Source organism: Castor canadensis, chromosome 4, assembly GCF_047511655.1.
Source record: "Castor canadensis chromosome 4, mCasCan1.hap1v2, whole genome shotgun sequence".
NCBI classification, from domain to species: domain Eukaryota; kingdom Metazoa; phylum Chordata; class Mammalia; order Rodentia; family Castoridae; genus Castor; species Castor canadensis.
The window spans coordinates 164,235,401-164,253,583 of record NC_133389.1 but is presented as its reverse complement, the minus strand read 5'-3'; the positions used below and the strand labels follow the sequence as shown (position 1 = coordinate 164,253,583).

Below are 18,183 nucleotides of genomic sequence, written 5' to 3'. Positions count from 1 at the left end.
CTGCACTGGCAATAGAGAAGAATAATAGTGAGCTAAACTTGGTGTAATCGAGTGACAAGGAACAGTACTGTGAGGAACATGGGTTTTGGGGTCAGACAGACTTGAATTTAAATTTTAGCTTCCCTCCTTAATAGTTGTGGGATTTCAGGTGAACGATTTAACCCCTGAGTCTCATGTAACAGATTTCTAGAAAGGGAGCTATAAACCCATATCCTATGAGTTTATGACGAGTGTTACGCCACATGTAGAGTGCTTGGGATAGGGCCTGCCCCCTAGTGCATCTTTGATATTATTATTGCTGAAGGAAGTATGTATAAAAAGTGCTTTTCAAATATCAAGCACTTGATCTGGCACAGGACGGAAGAGGTTAATGATCAATTTGTTCTACTTGATCTTTCATTTTCTTGTAGGTAAGGGTTGGAACTCAGAGCTTCATACATGCTAAGCAGACAATCTACCACCTGAGCCACACCTCCAGTCTACTTCACCTTTCTTGAATTTATTTTTTTCCAAATGTTTGGGAATCACAATGTCTTAAATCTGCTTTGTTCAGAATAGGCATGGATTTTAGCCAAGTGGCTTTTTCTGATAAGATTTAGTGCTGTTTTCTAAATTCAAAATAGGCACCCTGTTGCCAGCAGAACTTGACTTTACATGACTCTTCATGTGCAGTCGAATTCAGCAAACACATGGGGGCTGAAGAAATATAAAGGAAAAAGTAATTGCTTTCAGCTGGTGAGTTGAAAGACGTAGTGGCATTTGAATAGGATTTAGATGCAGGGGAAGGAAGATGTGAGGGCACTTGGTAAAAGGCAAGGGTGTCCAAGGTGCACTCAAGAATGGAGTTATGGTCCAATGTGTCAGGGGCATGTAGGAATGGCTATCATCAGAAACAAAACTGGGAAGGGCAGATTGTGGGCAGCCTGCTTGGGACTGAAACTTTATTCAGTAGGCAGTGGAGAACCACTGAAGTTTTGGGGAAGGGAAATGACCCACTCGCACCTGGCAATGGGAATAGAAAGAGGAGAATCATATAATGGGGAGACTCAACAAGATTAGATGAGTGATTTGGATTTAGATTTGGAAGATGGGATTAAAGGAGTGAGCAGTAGTTGACCAAGTTGGAAACACAAGATGCTAGCTTGGAGAAGGATGCTAGAGGAGTCTGATTTGGCTCATCCACATGTCAGCAGCCTGTCCACATACAGACATCTAGCAGAAAGGTGAAAATGGAGAAGTAAAACTGAGGCTTGGGGTCTGGGCTACAGAAAGAGATTTGGAAGTCACTGACAGAGAAGTAGAGATGAAAAATGAGGCATTGAGGAAATTAGGGAGATAGAGATGAGAAGAGGCTTAAGATAGAACCTTGGGGAAGAAGTGCATGAAGGAAGAGACAAAGAGGAGGCAGTAAAAGGAGGAGGGAAAACAGAGTGAGGAAGATCAGCTGAGCATCAAGGGGAAGAAGGGAGGAGGTGCTGTAGGCAAGTGTTCCTGGGGGTTTCTCAGTCCTTAAGCCTTAAGCAGTTTCAGCAACTTCCCACTTTGTTGAAGAGAATTAGTCATAAACATTTACCTTCTCTCCTTAAATTACAGACCTTTGAAGCTTCTGCCACTCTCACCACTCCCTGCATCTGAAGGGAATGGCTTGCCTAGGTCCCTCTCCTCCAGACAGGAAGTAAAGACAGGTGTAGGGGAGTCAGCCTGGGGAGAGGAACGGTTGGGAAAAGAAGGAAGTCCTTCCTACCCTTTCTGAAGAGGGAAGAACTGAACTGAAGTCCCCAGAGGAAGACTTCTTGGAAGGCTATGTCCCAGCGAATCCACCTTTTAGCTGAGAACACTCCTGGGCTTGGCAGCAATCTTGGCTACAGACTGAGAGTTTGCCCCTGGAAAGGTCTGTTTTCTTACTACACTTCAGTTGTGTTTGCCTCCTTCCTCCTCAGGCACAGCTGCGGTGGCTTTGGATTGGTCTCTTCTCAAACCATCTGTTCTCTCTTCCTCTGCTTCTTTTTCTTCCTTCCTTCCTTACCCACCATTCCCTTTCTATTTTAAGAGGCAGTGTGGACAAGTGGCTAAGTGTGGGCCAGACATCCTGGTCAGCTTTTCACCTACTACTGTGTACACTTGGGAAAGTTACTTAACCTCTTTGAGCCTCAGTTTCCTGTTTATTAAGATGGATTATAATAGTATCTACCTACAGGGTAAACGTAGTACATTGTAGCATTAACGGAGCAGGTATGTGTAAAGAGTTCACAACAATGCCCCGGAAGTAATAGATACTCTGTAAACATCAGCTTGTTCGTTTTCTTTTTTCTTTTTCTCTTTCTTTCTTTTTTCTCTCTTTCTTTCTCTTTCATCTGTCATTCATCTATCAATCTATCTTTCTATTACATCTATCATCCACCTATCTATCATCTGTCTACTTATCAATAATCTATCACTTACTGTTTATCTGTCATCTACCGTCTATCTATCTATCATCTACCGTCTATCTATCATCTATCTATCTATCTGTCTATCCTTGTTTTTACAAATGCCTTTAAATCCTTTTTGGGTTTTGTCAAGTGACAAAGAAAAACATCATATTGAAAGAACTTCTAGAAATTGTATTTCTAGCAATTATAAATTATGTAGCCCACTTCTATATGAAGTATAGCATTCCAGTTATGGAATCTTGTGGGACTTTCATTCTTGGTAGAAAGTTCCTCCTTACATTGACCTTCTTTCTTGTGACTTCCACCTGCTACTCTTAGTTCTGCATTTTGAAGCTATTTAGAAAAAAGAAAAGAAGTCCTTCTTCCGTATAGGAACTAGTTAAGTTTGAAGGGTGTTTATCATATCTTTCCAAGACCTTCCCAGGCCTGTCATCTGGGCCACTGTGACATGGTTTCCAAGCACTTTGCCATCTTACTTGCTTTCCTCCTGGCTGTAGGACTGTTTGACAGAGTCCCCCTGACGCAGGGGCCCGGATGTTCAGTGCAGAAGGCATTGATTGCCACTTCCTTTTGAGCAGTACTTCTATTAATGCAGTACAGTGTCACATTAGCTTTTTGGCTGTATTTTCATTCTCGTAGGGCAAGGTCATTGTTTATAAGCCCAGAGCTGAGCTTGACACAGAAGAAGTGCCCAGTAAATGCAGACTGGCTGCCACATTTTGAGTGGATTTGGAGCTTTGGGTCAATTCAAACCTTAGGCCCTTCTTTCACACAAACTGCTGGGTAGGCATACCCCTGCTTTTGGTACTTTGTGTTGCTTTGTTTTCAACCAAAGAGGAAGGTGTATTTTGTGTATTCCTTAATAAATTTCAACTTTAGATTTTACAGCACAGGCCCTCTTCATTATGTTTTAAATTGTGAGTCTCTCATCCTACTATTAGTATTTCTTTCTACTTTTGTGATCTTTGACATTGTCATGTCACTGATAAAAGTGATAATTTGGCTCCAAAACTGAGCACCACATTCTTCCTGGAGACCTCTCTCTAGACCCACTCAATGGTGTGTATGCTCCCATGTGGTATAAAATGCCTCTTGTCTGCACAGTCCATTTCAAATTTCTCTATGAATGGTTGACATGAGAGAATTTGTTAGATGCTTGTTAAAATCCAGACACTTACCATGTATTGCATGTCGTTTTCCTGCTAATCTGATATGTCCCACTATCCTCAAGATCAAAGAAAAGTAAACAGAAGGAGGGATCAATATAATTTCTCTATCTTTTAGAGAATCCCTTTTCATTTTCAGTGGAAAGTAACATAAGATGAGGTGAACTGACAAAACCAAAAGGAAACAGATAACAGTTACTATGTTCAAAGAATTTGTTTTACTTGCAAGTAATAGTGTTTGGGTACTTACTATACAATGTATGTAGATCCCTGAGTCAGATGTGGTTAATTTTGTAATGCAGTGTTGTTATGGTCACAGTTGTATGGTGTCTTCTTTTAATGTTGATGGTGTTTGAGCTGAAGAAGAAATTCCCAAAGGGTTGTATACAGTGTATGATACCCAAGGGAACTTAATATTTGTTGATGGTGATATTAGAAAGCATAATTCAGAAGCAAAGAGTCTTAAGGAATTTTCTAGTTTTAAAGCATATTTAGGAAAATATTGAAGTTTGAGAAGGATTGATTATCTATCAAACAAATACATTTATTATAATTCTGTTTCTGTTTATACTCAATGGGTCAGGTTAGAGAGGGAGCCATACCCTTGTATTAGGATGCAGAACGTTAGCTAAAGTATATTGTTAGGTGAAAAGTGCAAGACCTAGTGCTGTCATATGTGGGGAAATGGATGGATATAGGAGAAATGGCTAACTTACCTGTAAAGAGGCTGGAATCTCTGGCGACTGGAGGACAGAGCCTTTAGGACTTTTTGAATTGTGAATCGTACGAATGTGTTACCTAATGTAAACAAATAATAAATGCATAAAATAGAAGAAACTGAGCTGGCAGAAACAACAGTACATAGTCATTCTTCCCCTCTTCCCCGCCCTAGCCTTCTCCTCTCTTCTGTTCTTTCTTTCCTCCCCTGTCCTCTCCTTCCCACCCTGCTTCCTCTCTTCTTATGAAGGTGAATGAGCTTTGGCGATAGATGCACTTAGGTGTGAATTTTGACCTGACTGCTGCTGGTAGCCAGGCACAGGGCAAATAATATAACTTGACCAGAGTGTCATCTATAACATTTTGGAAAGAGCTTCCTGGCCTCGTTTTTGTGCAGAGCACATTTAACAAGGACCATTTCTTAAAATTCAGTTGTGCTGCTCTTGTTTTGGGATAAGGAATGAAGATGAAGGAGATTTCAGCCTGGTTATGAACATTCTGCTTGGAAGATGGATTTTCACTATTTACCATTTAAGAGAGACAAAATGCAAGGTCATCTTAGTGATTGGGTCTCAGATGGTGAATAGATTTTGACTCAAAATTATTGTATTAAATGTTAACTTTGGGGCCTAGGTGTGGTGGTACATACCTGTAATCCTGGCACTTGAGAGGTAGAGGCAAAAAGATTTCAGGTTCAAGGAGCCTGGGCTACATAGTGAGACCCTGTCTCAAAAATCAAACCAAACCAAACCAAAAAGTTAATTTTGAAATGATCAGTACATTCAGCCAGAAGGATTTAATATGTATTCATAAGAGAGTTAAGTAGTTAAGCCAGTAGTAGTTAGGCCCCTATCCCCTGGATCTTTAGAATAAACCATTTCTCTCCAGTGTAGAATGACTCAGTTGAGCTAATTAACATATGCCTTACCTTACATACTCATCATTAAATCACACTTTTAACAAGAAGTAAAAAAATCCTTTTTAATTGTCCCAATTATCTAAAAACTCACAGTAATGTAGTATAGATAAGAATCAAATGCTTGTTTTTAATTTTAAAATACTTAATTGACAAGTGAAAATTGTATATATTCAAGATGTACAATATGATGATTTATATAAGAATACATTGTATAGTGATTATTATAATCAAATTATTTACCACCCATAATTACTATTTTGTATGTATTTTTGTGTGTGTAGGGGGTAAGGACACTTAAAATCTGCTATTGGTAAAATTCAAGTAAACTATACAATATTATTAACTGTAGTCACCATGCTATATACTGGCTATATATCTATACTGAATAACACTATATATATGTATATGTAGAGAGAGAGAGAGAGAGAGAGAGAGAGAGAGAGAGAGAGAATATATAGAGATAGAATCATCCAGTGATGAATGAATAAAGAAAATGTGATACACACAACTCACACACATGACTATTATTAAGTCTCAAAAAGAAGGAAATCTGTCATTTGCAGCAATATAGATGAACCTAGAGGTCATTGTCCTAAGAGAAACAAGCCAGACGCAGAAAGAAAAATACTGGATGATCTCATTTTATATGTGGAATCTATAATGCTAAGCTCATTGAAGCAGAGAGCAGAATGGTGTTTCCCAGGGGTTGGGGCTGGGGGAAATGGGGAGAGTACACAAGAAAGTGACCTGAGGAGCTTCAATCCTGGCTTAAGGTCAAGCCTAGCTCATGGGATCAAAGCTGGAAGAGAACTAACTATTGATGGTGGCATAAGTGAGTTTTTTCTGTGTTTCTTGTTGTTCCCTCAACCTTCTGAGCTAGCAGTTCTAATCTAATTTGGCCAACAGCTGAAGAAAAAAAAATCTCAAGAATTCAGCTATAAACATCTTCAGTTATTCATTTTTCAATCACACATTTTCCAATTTAACTTGGCTCCCATACGCTTTATGGAATTTACTTTGCATTATAGTCTTTGCTGCACCTTTGCTGATGTACTCATTGTTACAATTTAGGGCATCAGTATCACCATGACTACAATATGTTATCTCAGAGACCATGGGAAAACAAACTAGTTCTCTTAGCAAACCAGACTAACTTTTCATATCTAATAGAATTGAATTGAATTCACTTGTGAAGAATATTTAACTGATCTTTAACTTTTAAATTTTCAAGTTGTCTCAAGCTTAAAAAAATCATTACAATTAAAAAAATTATAGAAGTACATCAAAAGATTTGCTGTTATTGACTTCAAACTATATTACAGAGCAATAGCAATAAAAACAGCATGGTACTGGCACAAAAACAGATAGGAAGACCTGTGGAACAGAACAGAGGACCCGGATATGAATCCACACAGCTATGCCCACCTTGTTTTTGACAAAGGTGCCAAAAACATATGATGGAAATAGCCTCTTCAACAAATGTTGCTGGGAAAACTGGTTATCTGCCTGCAGAAAACTGAAACTAGATCTATGTTTATCACTCTGTACTAGTATCAACTCAAAATGGATCAAGGACCTTCATATCAGACCCAAAACTCTGAAGCTAGTACAGAAAAGAACAGGGAATACTCTGGAAGCAATAGATATAGGCAAGGACTTCCTCAACAGAACTCCAGCAGCTCAGCAACTAAGAGAAAGGATGGACAAATGGACTACATGAAATTAAAAAGCTTCTGCACAACAAAAGAAATAGTCTCTAAACTGAAAAGACCACCCACAGAGTGGGGGAAAATATTTGCTAGCTATACATCAGACAAAGACTGATAACCAGAATATACAGGGAGCTCAAAAAGCTAACCCCCCCCAAAATCAATGACCCAATAAAGAAATGGGCAACTGAACTAAACAGAACTTTTTCAAAGGAAGAAATTCAAATGGCCAAAAAACACATGAAAAAATGCTCACCATCTCTGGCCATAAAGGAAATGCAAATCAAAACTACACTAAGATTCCACCTCACCCCTGTTAGAATAGCCATCATCAGCAACACCACCAACAACAGGTGTTGGCAAGGATGTGGGGAAAAAAGAACCCTCTTACACTGTTGGTGGGAATGCAAGCTAGTGCAACCACTCTGGAAAACAATATGGAGACTTCTTAAAAAAATTAAACATAGATCTGCCATATGATCCAGCAATCCCACTCCTAGGGATATACCCAAAGGAATGTGACTCAGGTTATTCCAAAAGCATCCGCACACCTATGTTTATTGCAGTGCTATGCACAACAGCCAAGTTATGGAAACAGCCAAGATGCCCCACTACTGACGAATGGATTAAGAAAATGTGGTATTTATGCACAATTATATTTCTTTTAATACTCAGCCACAAAGAAGAATGAAATTTTGTCATTTGCAAGTAAATGGGTGGAACTGGAGAACATCTTAAGCAAAGTTAGCCAGGCTCAGAGACCAAAATTTGTATACTCTCTCTCATATGCAGACTTTAGACCTAAAACAAATGCAGTAATCTTATTGGACATGGGTCACACACTAAGGGGAGAATGAGTACAGGAGGAATAGAGAAAGGTAGAAAACCCAAAACTTGAAAGTGTTTGATGTGCCCACTGTAGACGAGTGAATAAAGTAATCTTAAACTGACAGAGGCCGCTATGGGAAGGTGACCGAGAAATAGTGAAGAGGTCTGGTAGAGATGAACCAATTCGGGTTGTAACACACATGTGTATGGAAGCAATGCTAGGAATCTCTCTGTGTAGCTATCTTTATCTCAAGCTAGCAAAAGTGCTATGTCTTTCTTATTATCTCTTACGTTTTCTCTTTAACAAAATTGGAGATGAGTGCAGAACAGGTTCTGCTTGGAAGTGAGGGGCGTAGGGGGCAGGGGAGAGAAATGTCCCAAACAATGTATGCACATATGAATAAAAAAAAAAAGATTTGCTGTTCTCTACTACTAGGGAGTGGATATTTTTAATGATGGTAAAACAAAATTGTAAGATTTTGTACATTACCATTCCTCATTTACTGCACTTAGATTCTGTTCCTTGGGTCCATATGTTTTAGAGGAATTTAAAGTCTCCCTTACTATTTATTTTATCAAATGCCAATTCTTGTTAAAACCCTACCCAATCTTCTACTGATTTTAGAGCTTTAAAATGTATACAAAACATCCAGATATTTTCATATGTGGTTATCCATGATTATCCATCAAAAGAAGATAGTAACAGTATGGATGTATGGAATGAACAGTTTAATTCCACTAATCTCGACAAGTATTTATTGTGTCCAAGTTGCAATGGGGTGTGGTAGGGTCCAAAGATACATCATCTATAGATCCATTCTTATCACAATTTAAAATCTCATATTGATTATTAGTTATATGTTGCTTTTCCTCAGACAGTTTTTCAGATTAACAGGTAATGAAATGGAATGAATTTGTATAGCACTCAGTGTTGGTATTTAGAAATAACAAAATAACTGATAGATGGACAGCATGAAGAAGTCCGAAGCCTGGGTGATTCAAGAATAGAACGGGTCTCTGAAAAATAGAGATTTGTCTACACTTAGAGAGAAGAAGGTCTGAGACATCAGTCTGTGGGTTAAGAAGAAATTACTAGAGACCTTATTTGCAAGTTAACGAGGCCACCTAGTGGTTTGTTATGTAAGTTAAGGTCATGTGAACATACGAAGCCATTGGTCTTTGGATTGGTCATGTGGGTCCCTAATCAAGTGTGACTAAGATTCTCATTACTTTTCATTAAGTCCACAGAACAAAGTCAGTATTGTTGAGGATAAGCACAATATGGTTCTAATACTTTATTTATAGTCTTCTTTTTATTAAAAAAAATTAAGGAAACTTACATGAAAATACAGTGAGATAGCACAAGCTAGAACTTGAGAACAAAAAAGAAAAAGATAGTAATAAAGGCATAAAAATAGTGGTAATTTCAAAATGTTTACTAAATCATACATATTTTCATGAAAGTACTCTAAAATTTCAGGCAAAAGTAGAAACCAATCGGTCATAAAATTCAGTGTTCGGAAAGATGAAGTGATTTTTAGGAAAAGTAACTCCCTATTTGAGGCTAAGAGTACAGAAATTTTTCTTCTGGATGTCCCTACAAATGAGATATTTCATAATGTAGCTATAATGTTCCCCATAGTCATAGTACAAATAAGAATCTTGCAGGATCACTTCTTAATTGTATCTACACTGATTTGGAGGAGAATGTGCATCAACCTCTATTTGAAGGGCTTTTATTCACTGATTGATCCTTATAACAAGCCAGTAGGTTTAAGTAGTATTGTTGCTATATTTCAGAGGAGGCTCTGAGTAACAGTGGGACTAAGAACTTCCATGAAGTCAGACTGTTAATAAATAGTAGAGTTGGGATCCAAACCCAGACCCTGGCTTAGTACCCAGGGTCTTTTCCAATATGCTATACACCAAATGGTCATTTAAGCACAATAAGGCTCATCCAGTCAATGCTTGAGTCTTCACCTGAGTTTATCCAGTCTATTGGGAATTATATAATTGTGTTTTAAGACAATGCTAATATAAGGCCAGGACTGCATATTTTTAAGATGATTTAATTAACTTTGCTCCCTTCCAAGGTCACAGACTTTATCTCCAACAACTAAAGGTATACTTGTGTACATGCTTTCAGTTAAAAAAAGGGGACCAGAGAATTCATGGCTTCCTGACTTCAAGAAAGGAGCTGAAAGCCAATGCCCTTTTCATGACATATTCTCAGATATGATATCTAAAATGCAGTTATAACAAAACACGCTTTGTTAGTTTTTCAAAGCAATATCTAGAAACATTTGTGAATGGCAGATAAATTTATTTTTCTTAACCAGGCATGCAAGTTGATTGGCAATCAGAAAGGCAAGCCTTTTTTGTAAGAACTTAGTAGGGAAATAATGGCATCATTGAAACATTTTCAGTTATAGGAATCAAAATATCATATAGCTTGAGTCTTAAATTGAGCATTTAAGATGATGTTCTTTTAAGCTGTGCATTAGGGTAGTTGTGTGGCTAATGTCTTTGCTAAGAAAGAGGAAAAGGTTACTCTATAAAATGACTGCTCCATATAGATAAGTTTCTCTAAAAGCAAATTTCCATGACATTTTAAGGGAACACTTAAAATGTTTAAGGGAACTAGTGCTCCTGAAAGATTCAGCTTCTGTATTGGGACCAACATGATGGCCTACTAGCTAAGACCAATAAAGAACTTTTCAGAATGGTAATATTTTAATGGCTTCCTAAACTCTTGAAAGATTCATCCTATCAAGAGAATATAAGAAAAAAGAGCAGTGCTGGGTATGGTGTAGGAAACATTGGCTAGAAATCAAGGTGCTTCGGTTTCATAGATCTGTTATTGTGATAATAAAAGGAAAAATAGCTCAGTTTTCATGTGAACTTGAAAGTGAGACTTGGGTTCAAACACCAATTCTAATACCTATTTGTTGGAAGATATTGGACTTGTCAATTAAACTAATTGATCCTTAATTTCTTCATCTATAAATTGACCTAAATTCGTGGATTTTATTAGACACTCACCTGCTTTGCAGGTGAAATCACTGAAGTTGTGACAATAGATAATGTGCAGAGCGAAGTAAGATATTTATGTAAAATGCCATGCCACCTGATACAGAGCATTCTCTAGCAGTGGAGATGATGGTATTCCTGTCAACTTTATCTTGTCTACCCCTTTTCTCTTTTTAGTTATGTTTGAAGATTTGTGAAGAGAAGAACCACATACTTAAGTATGAGATATATGTTAAGGCCAGAGGGTGTAAATAAAACTTAATTTTTATTTTCTTATAGGAGTGGCAAAAACTCAACTATGATATCTACAGCCTGCGGCAGATTCGAAGGGAAGTAAGAAGCAGATGGAAACGCATTTTAGAAGATTTGGGTGAGTCTGAAAGAGATTGTGAAGTTATAAAAATAACTAGTCATGATCATTACTCTTCCAAGTTTTTCACCTTGCTTTTTATATAAGCAGTGTCAGTAACTGACTAATTAAGCTACCATGTACTAATTAGTTTCCCAATCCTGCTCTTTTACCCTCAGGCATGAACATCTGATATCTCTGTTGTCACCAGTCTGTGTCTTGAGGACACACTGTGCCATGTGTTACTCCATCTGTCCCCAGTTTAAGGTAGCAAAGGACAGTGGAGTCATAAGGGTGCTACTATTTATTGTTTTGCTATCAATTGGATTAGGTGAGATCGATTGGTTAATTGGTAATAACTATAGATTAGGCAGGTTGAGAGAAATGTTGTTTGTAAGAGAGATAACAAGAGTCAGTGCAAAATTTCAGAAGAAGTAAAAGGAAGAAAAGTTTCAAGGTGGGGGATAATACCTGAGGCATTAGAGTAAATATTTTCTTAATTCTACAAGGGTAAGGATGCAATAAACATGTCTCCCACATCATACAATAAACTTGCTTTACTGTTTAAGAATAAATTTATCAAATTTGAAGTCCTTGATCCTCTGCTTTAAAAGAACATGACGCCTTGGCATCATAACTTTTCAAAGAAGGCACTCTAAATTGCCTGTTGCCTGTTGCTTTCGTTAGGGTGCAATGGGATAAGATGGATCTCTGCCCTTTTAACTCATCAGTTTTGCTGTGGGTTAATAATCTCCTTTTCACAATGAAGTTATTCCAGGCAGATTTAAGTCTTTTCTATGTTGGGATAAATAATTTTCATCAGCCAAACCCTGACTGACACAGGCAATCTGGACTCAGAGAAGTAGGGAACTTGAGGAGACCAGTTGCAGATTGCAGGGACAGGTAGGAATTGTAGGGATCGGGGTTGAGGGACGCAAAGAGCAGGGAGACTAGGAAAGAGGGTTTTAAACTCCACAAAGGGGAGCAAGTGGCCAGTGGGCTAGTATATGAGGCTTAACTGAGGGAAAAGCTATCAAAGAAAAGTCAATGAGGAAAGGAAATTTAATTAAAGACTGAGTGGGATGCAGTACATGTGATAGTGCCTTTGGCTTCCATTTCTGATGTTTATGCACAGTTTACATTTGGGTTCCTTCTTTATCTCCTGCAGAAAGTGTATTGCAGGATGGTCATTTCCTAGTGACTACTTTACATGAGGGGTACATTTTTTTACCTTAGGTTTTCAAAGGGAAGCAGACTCTTTGCTGTCAGTCACCAAACTTAGCACCATGAGTGATTCTAAGAACACAAGGAAAGCTCGAGAGATGCTGTTAAAACTGGCTGAAGAGACTAATATTTTCCCAACCAGCTGGGAGCTCTCAGAGAGGTATCTCTTTGTTGTGGTAAGTGGATGCCTTTTCTCATCTGCCCTGATTTTGCTTTAGTTTTTTTCCCTTTTTTGTTTTTCCCTCCACTGCTCATTCTAGTACTACGAGCATCACTGTGAGATGAGGTGGTGGATACTGTCACCATTATATGCACTGGTTTCCAGTGACTGGTAGCATCAGTATCTCTGAAGAGCTTTGGAAATTCAGCTTTCTGGGTCACCTCTAAAGCTGTTGAGGTTGAGATGGTAACTCAAGAGTCTGTGCTTCTCAGCTGACTGCTGTGCAGTTAGGGTTTTGAACCATTTATAGGTCAAAGAATGTGAGAAATACTGTTCTATAACCTAAAAGTAATTTGAAAGGTCTCTAAGATGGGCAGGGCATTTCTTGGATCATATCAGTAAATTGTTGAGAAAAATTAAATAAATGTTTTCAACTTGCTATTATTTCTAAGGTGGGTTTTGTTTTTTGTTAGATTGATCTTCCTGCCCACAGAACTTGGTTTCCAACTTGACAATCAGTCTTTTTTTTTTTTTTTCAGGACCGTCTCATTGCTCTTGATGCAGCAGAAGAGTTCTTTAAAATTGCTAGTCAAACTTATCCCAAGAAGCCTGGGGTCCCATGCCTTGCAGATGGTCAGAAAAAAACACACTACCTTGCATTTCCAAGTCCCTAAAGGAGAAGCTCAGAGGCAGAATGAGACTTTTTTTTTTAGGTTTTTATAAATTTTAATTAATTCATATTAATTTTTCCTTTTTATTATCATATTATTATTGTACTCAGCATACATTATGACATTTGCAAAAGTTCTTACAATGTATCATAGTTAAATTCACCTCTTCCATCATTCTCCTTTATCCTACCTCCCTCAGTCCTGGAATAGTTTCATCAGTTCTCACAGAATGAGACTTCTTCACGGAGCCTCAACAGCTAACCAAAGTTGGATGATTGCATGCAAAGAGAATGAGTGAGTAGAAGGTTTGCTAAGTGAAAAATGATTCTGAATCCTACAGAATATCAGGTCATCATGAGAACTTTATTCTAAGAAGTGTTTGAGTTGCATTGAAAGCCCTGGTGTTCTTGCATATGCAAAGAAAATTAGACTGTTGGTCTGGAAGATAGTTTGTGAGAGATCAGCTGAAAAGTCCATTTTGCCCCAGCTCCTATGGGGGAGTTGTATATTCTGATTAATAAAACAATAGGATTACTAGAACTATCATTAAGCCCCAAAATTGATTACTAATTTTAAAACAATTATTATAAAATACAATACTGGACAAAATATCCCCAATAAGATTAGGGTATTTTGGAACCTCTCTTTGATTTGGAAAAGCCTGCAGAACCTGGGATGGTGTTAGAGGCATTCTGAGCATCAGTTATACATATTCAAAAGTTTAGATGTACCAGGTAAATGTTTAGAAATGCTGTTCAGAAGTGAGTTTCGAATGGAATGCCCTCCCCCAGCAGAACTTCCACTACATGTAAAAAGTGCTGTTTTCATTGTGATACATGCATCTTATTGATCTTACCAACATTACTGATATCTGGTACCCCCCCCACCTTTTTTTTTTTTTGCATATTGTCCATTTCTAGTCCAAAAGCCCTTGACATTTTATCAGGGGTAGCATCTATAAACAGAAATGTTTGACACCCCCCCCCATTTCCTCCTCTTTAATCCATTTCCTCCATTTCTGGATTATCAACTGAAGATTGCACTTGCTCAGAGACCTCCCATGCAGACTTGCAGACATGCAGGCAGTGATGCAGTGAAAAGGTTATTGCTGGATCATCGTCCAGTCTGAAAATGATTTTCAAAGTGCAATGCAGTTTACTTCTTTACTTTTGTCCACAGATTGAGAAGTCCATTTTAGAGTGACTTGCCATTTAAGCAAGGAGCTTGCCAAGAGATCATGGTTGATTTTGTTGAAAAGTCTTTAAGGACTTGTAGGATTTACTGGTAGATTGTTGAGAATAATGCAATATTTTAATTTTTTTTTTTTTTTTACAGATTTTGCACTTCTGACTTCAGGTTAAAAACTAACTTGTATTAGTCCATCCAGGGGATTGTGATTTGATAATTTTCATATCCCAATTAGTTTTCTTGATAGAGTATACGATGTTTAAAATATTTCCTAGAAAGGGTATATGTTCTTTATTGCAGATCAATTTAACTGATGTGTTTCAGGAAAATTCTTCCTACTTTAATAAGTAAGATAAAAGTTTTATTTTTTATATTTAGCATTTAATCTCTGTCTGATTGTTGTTAAAATTAGACTATAGATACTTCCCCTCACTTCGGTAGGCTCTTGGAAAATAAACATACAAACAATGGAACAAGGAATAAAACAAACAAAAATCTTAGAATGTTGTATTGTTTTAATCTCTGTACTCAGAATTTGTGTTTTTTCTTTTTGTCTTTTTTGATGTCAAAATAGATCAGATTGTTTGCACCTACAGAGTACAAATTGTTACATTGTTTTTATTTTTAATAAAGAATAAGCAAGGATAAGATTGTCTCCATGGTTATTAAAAAACATGGAATTACCCAGGAAATTTTTCCAAGAAATTAAAAGACTTCTGTATTAACTTTTAAGTGTGTCATATTTCTGATGAATAAGAAGAAACATATTTTTTTTCACAATTCCTTTTAATTAAAGGGCAGAGAAGCTGAGAGGCAGATGGATTTAAAGACTTTCTGTCTCTCTAAATCCAGTCAAGGGGTGGGTCTGTGCTAAGTATGAGTCTCCGTGGTGACCAAAGTGGCCACTTCAGAAGTCACAGTGTGCTCAGCAGGACCAGGGGCTACAGACAGTATGAGGAAACCACTGTGGTACTTTTCAAAGGTTAATCTGTGTATGCAGAATGATTTCAAGAGGGTAGATGGTTGGAAGTTTTTATGTTAGTAATTTTAATCCTGATGGACACCAGGAGAAAATCCTTGTAGTTAGCAGATCTAACATCTGATTTTGTATTTCATGGATGTTATTATGAAGAACAATAAAGTATATATGTTTTTCTTAAGGGTGAGGGGCACCCAGGAAGGCCCATTTACCAAAGTGATGAGGAATGCATTGGTGAGGGGCACCAGTGTCATTGAGAAGCTTTATGGTAGCTATGTAGGCCAGGTGCTGTTAGAGAAGTAGGCGTACTGGTAGCAAAGGCATGGAAGAGTAGGGGCCCGATGGCAGTGCTCCACTGTCAGAGCAAGTGGGTACAGTTATCATAATGAGTAGCCTGCAGAAAGCTTTGGAGATGATTAATAGAAAATGGCAAGTTAGATAGGTAAGCAATAAGAATATCACTCAAGCTATACCATTGAAATACCCCAAGGATAGATCCTCTGTGATTATTTGCATTGAGGAAGGGGAGTGCACAGATACTCCAAGGAGCATGAGACAAAAAGTTCCAACTTGATATTGATATTCAGGGACCAAATTACTATTGTCACCCACCATTTATAGTGGGGGCACGTGGGATTCAGGTAATATATGGAGTTCTCCCCCATGTCTTCCTCGCCAAATTCATGGGTCCACTCAATAGTCATCTCCCCACTTCCAGAATAAATTAGACTGAATGTACTTGGGTGTTCACATAAGCACTATTCTTTTCTTGACTTATGGATTAAGACTATCTTAATGGGAAGGCCAAGCAAAAACTTCTACATATTTTCTACCCCCGTCTAAGAGAGTAAACCAAAATTAACATTACATTCCAGGGAGATGGCAGACATTACAATTAACTAAAGTTCATACTAAAATCCATAGCTTATTCAGATACATTTTTTTCATGTTTTTTAAAAATAATTATTAGTATATAATAGTTGAATAGGGGGATTCTTTGTATATTTACGTATATGCTTACCATATATTTTGGTTAGAGCTACCTCCTCTATCATTCTCCCTCATCTCCCTACCCTTCCTTAGAACAATTTCAACAGGTTTTGTTCTTCTATTTTCATATATGAATACAAAACACATCCACCATATTCACCCTCATTCCCCATTTCCTTATGCCCTTCTCCTCCCACTGACACCAACCTCTGGAAAGACCTATTTTACCCGCTTGTACTTTATTTTTTTATTTTTAAATGTATGTCGATAGTCAAAGGGGTTTTTCCTTGGTGCATTCAGGCCTATATATTGTACTTTAATCAAATTAACCCCTCCCACTACTTACTCTTTCTTTATCACCATGGGTCCCCAATATTTGACAGATATACTTATTTTTTTTACCTTGCTTGTAGGATCCCATCTAGGACACCATATTACATTTATTTGTCTGGTCCCCTTAAACTCCTGTTGGCTATAATGGTTTCTTAGGCTTCCCTTTCTTTCAATGACCTTGACATTCTTGAGAAGTACTGGTCAGGAATCTAGAAGAAAGAGATGTGAAGACTGGCTGAGTATAGGTTGTCTTAGGAATCATCTTCATGCAGTTTTCCTCAGAAGAAGAAATACACTCCAGTCTCAATCCTGAAGGAGAGTCCTCCAGATCTGACCATGAAAAGCAGTAGATCTGAGCAGCACATGGGGTGGACTATAGAAGAGGACTGTGCAGTACACTGGTCAGTTTGACTCCCTTGGGGACTGACACATACTCATATCCCTTAGCTACTGTCAGTTCTGGTGCTTGACCTTTCAGCTCAGTCATTTTCTGGGGGCTGCCATTAGCTAAGAAAGCTGTCTTGCCCACACTTATTTTGAATCTGGCAGCTTCCTACATCTGTTTATAGTTAATTGATGGAGGGTTTGAAGGATTAACCCAGCTCCAGAGCTTACTGTTAGATTGGCCAATATGCTATGACTACATCTCCATGAAACTTCCTTCTCCAGTCCTGCTTTCCTTCTCTCCTCCATAGTTATTTGCTGATAAACATCTTACCCGTCATCTCCACTTCAGGCTCTTTCCCCCAGGGAAACTAATTTTGACAGTATCTAAGTTACCAAAACAGTACTCACAGTTGTACTTCTAGCTGCTACATTCGTGGTGGTTCAACATTAGCTTTAGAATAATCATTTCAATTTTACTATAATTAATCTATTAAAATATGTATTTCATTGTGAATTATTTTTAAATGTATTTATCTTTTATATTAGTTGGGGCACTATTTTTTAAAAAAATTCATCTTAGGCATTATTATCTGACAATTTAATTGACAGAGATGGAATGGTTTCTAAAGACCATCATTAAAGTTATTCTTCTTTAGTTAAGACACTATGCATAAGTTTTCCCAGCTGTTACCTGTGTAAAGGCAGGAAGTTTGGAAAGGTGCTGCATTGACAGCAGCAGAAACCCATTTATCTGACCATCTTCCAGTGTCAGGGAGGGCTCATGGCACAAACCTGGCTTCCTTCCCAGTGGACTAATGTATTTATTCTTTCCTTCAGATCACTTTCTACTACTAATATCAAGAAAATACTTAAATTTGATTCAGTTGCATTGAAAGGAATATGCTCTCATAATTCCCAAATGACTACCAAATACAGAATGAAAATAAAATGGTCTGACACGTTGAACTTTCTACTCAGTGTTTCAACAAGTGTGGTATTTTCCAGAGTTCTTTTTATTAGAACATGTTAATTGTACAAGAAAAGGGTTTCATTTTGACATTTTCTCTTTTTTGGTGGGACTGGAGTTTGAACTCAGGGCTT

General features: G+C 37.7%; 1 protein-coding gene across 2 annotated transcripts in view; it reads left to right on the top strand.

The window, feature by feature from the left end:
- Positions 1–15,125, top strand: part of Mreg (melanoregulin) — a 67,701-nt gene extending 52,576 nt beyond the window's left edge. For both annotated transcript variants that reach the window (XM_020158570.2, XM_074071665.1), the window contains exons 3-5: positions 11,081–11,171; positions 12,387–12,550; positions 13,074–15,125. In XM_020158570.2, coding sequence (XP_020014159.2) covers positions 11,081–11,171; positions 12,387–12,550; positions 13,074–13,208 — 390 coding nt within the window. In that variant the 3' untranslated portion in view covers positions 13,209–15,125. The remainder of the gene's footprint in view (positions 1–11,080; positions 11,172–12,386; positions 12,551–13,073) is intronic.
- Positions 15,126–18,183: the final 3,058 nt, after the last annotated feature.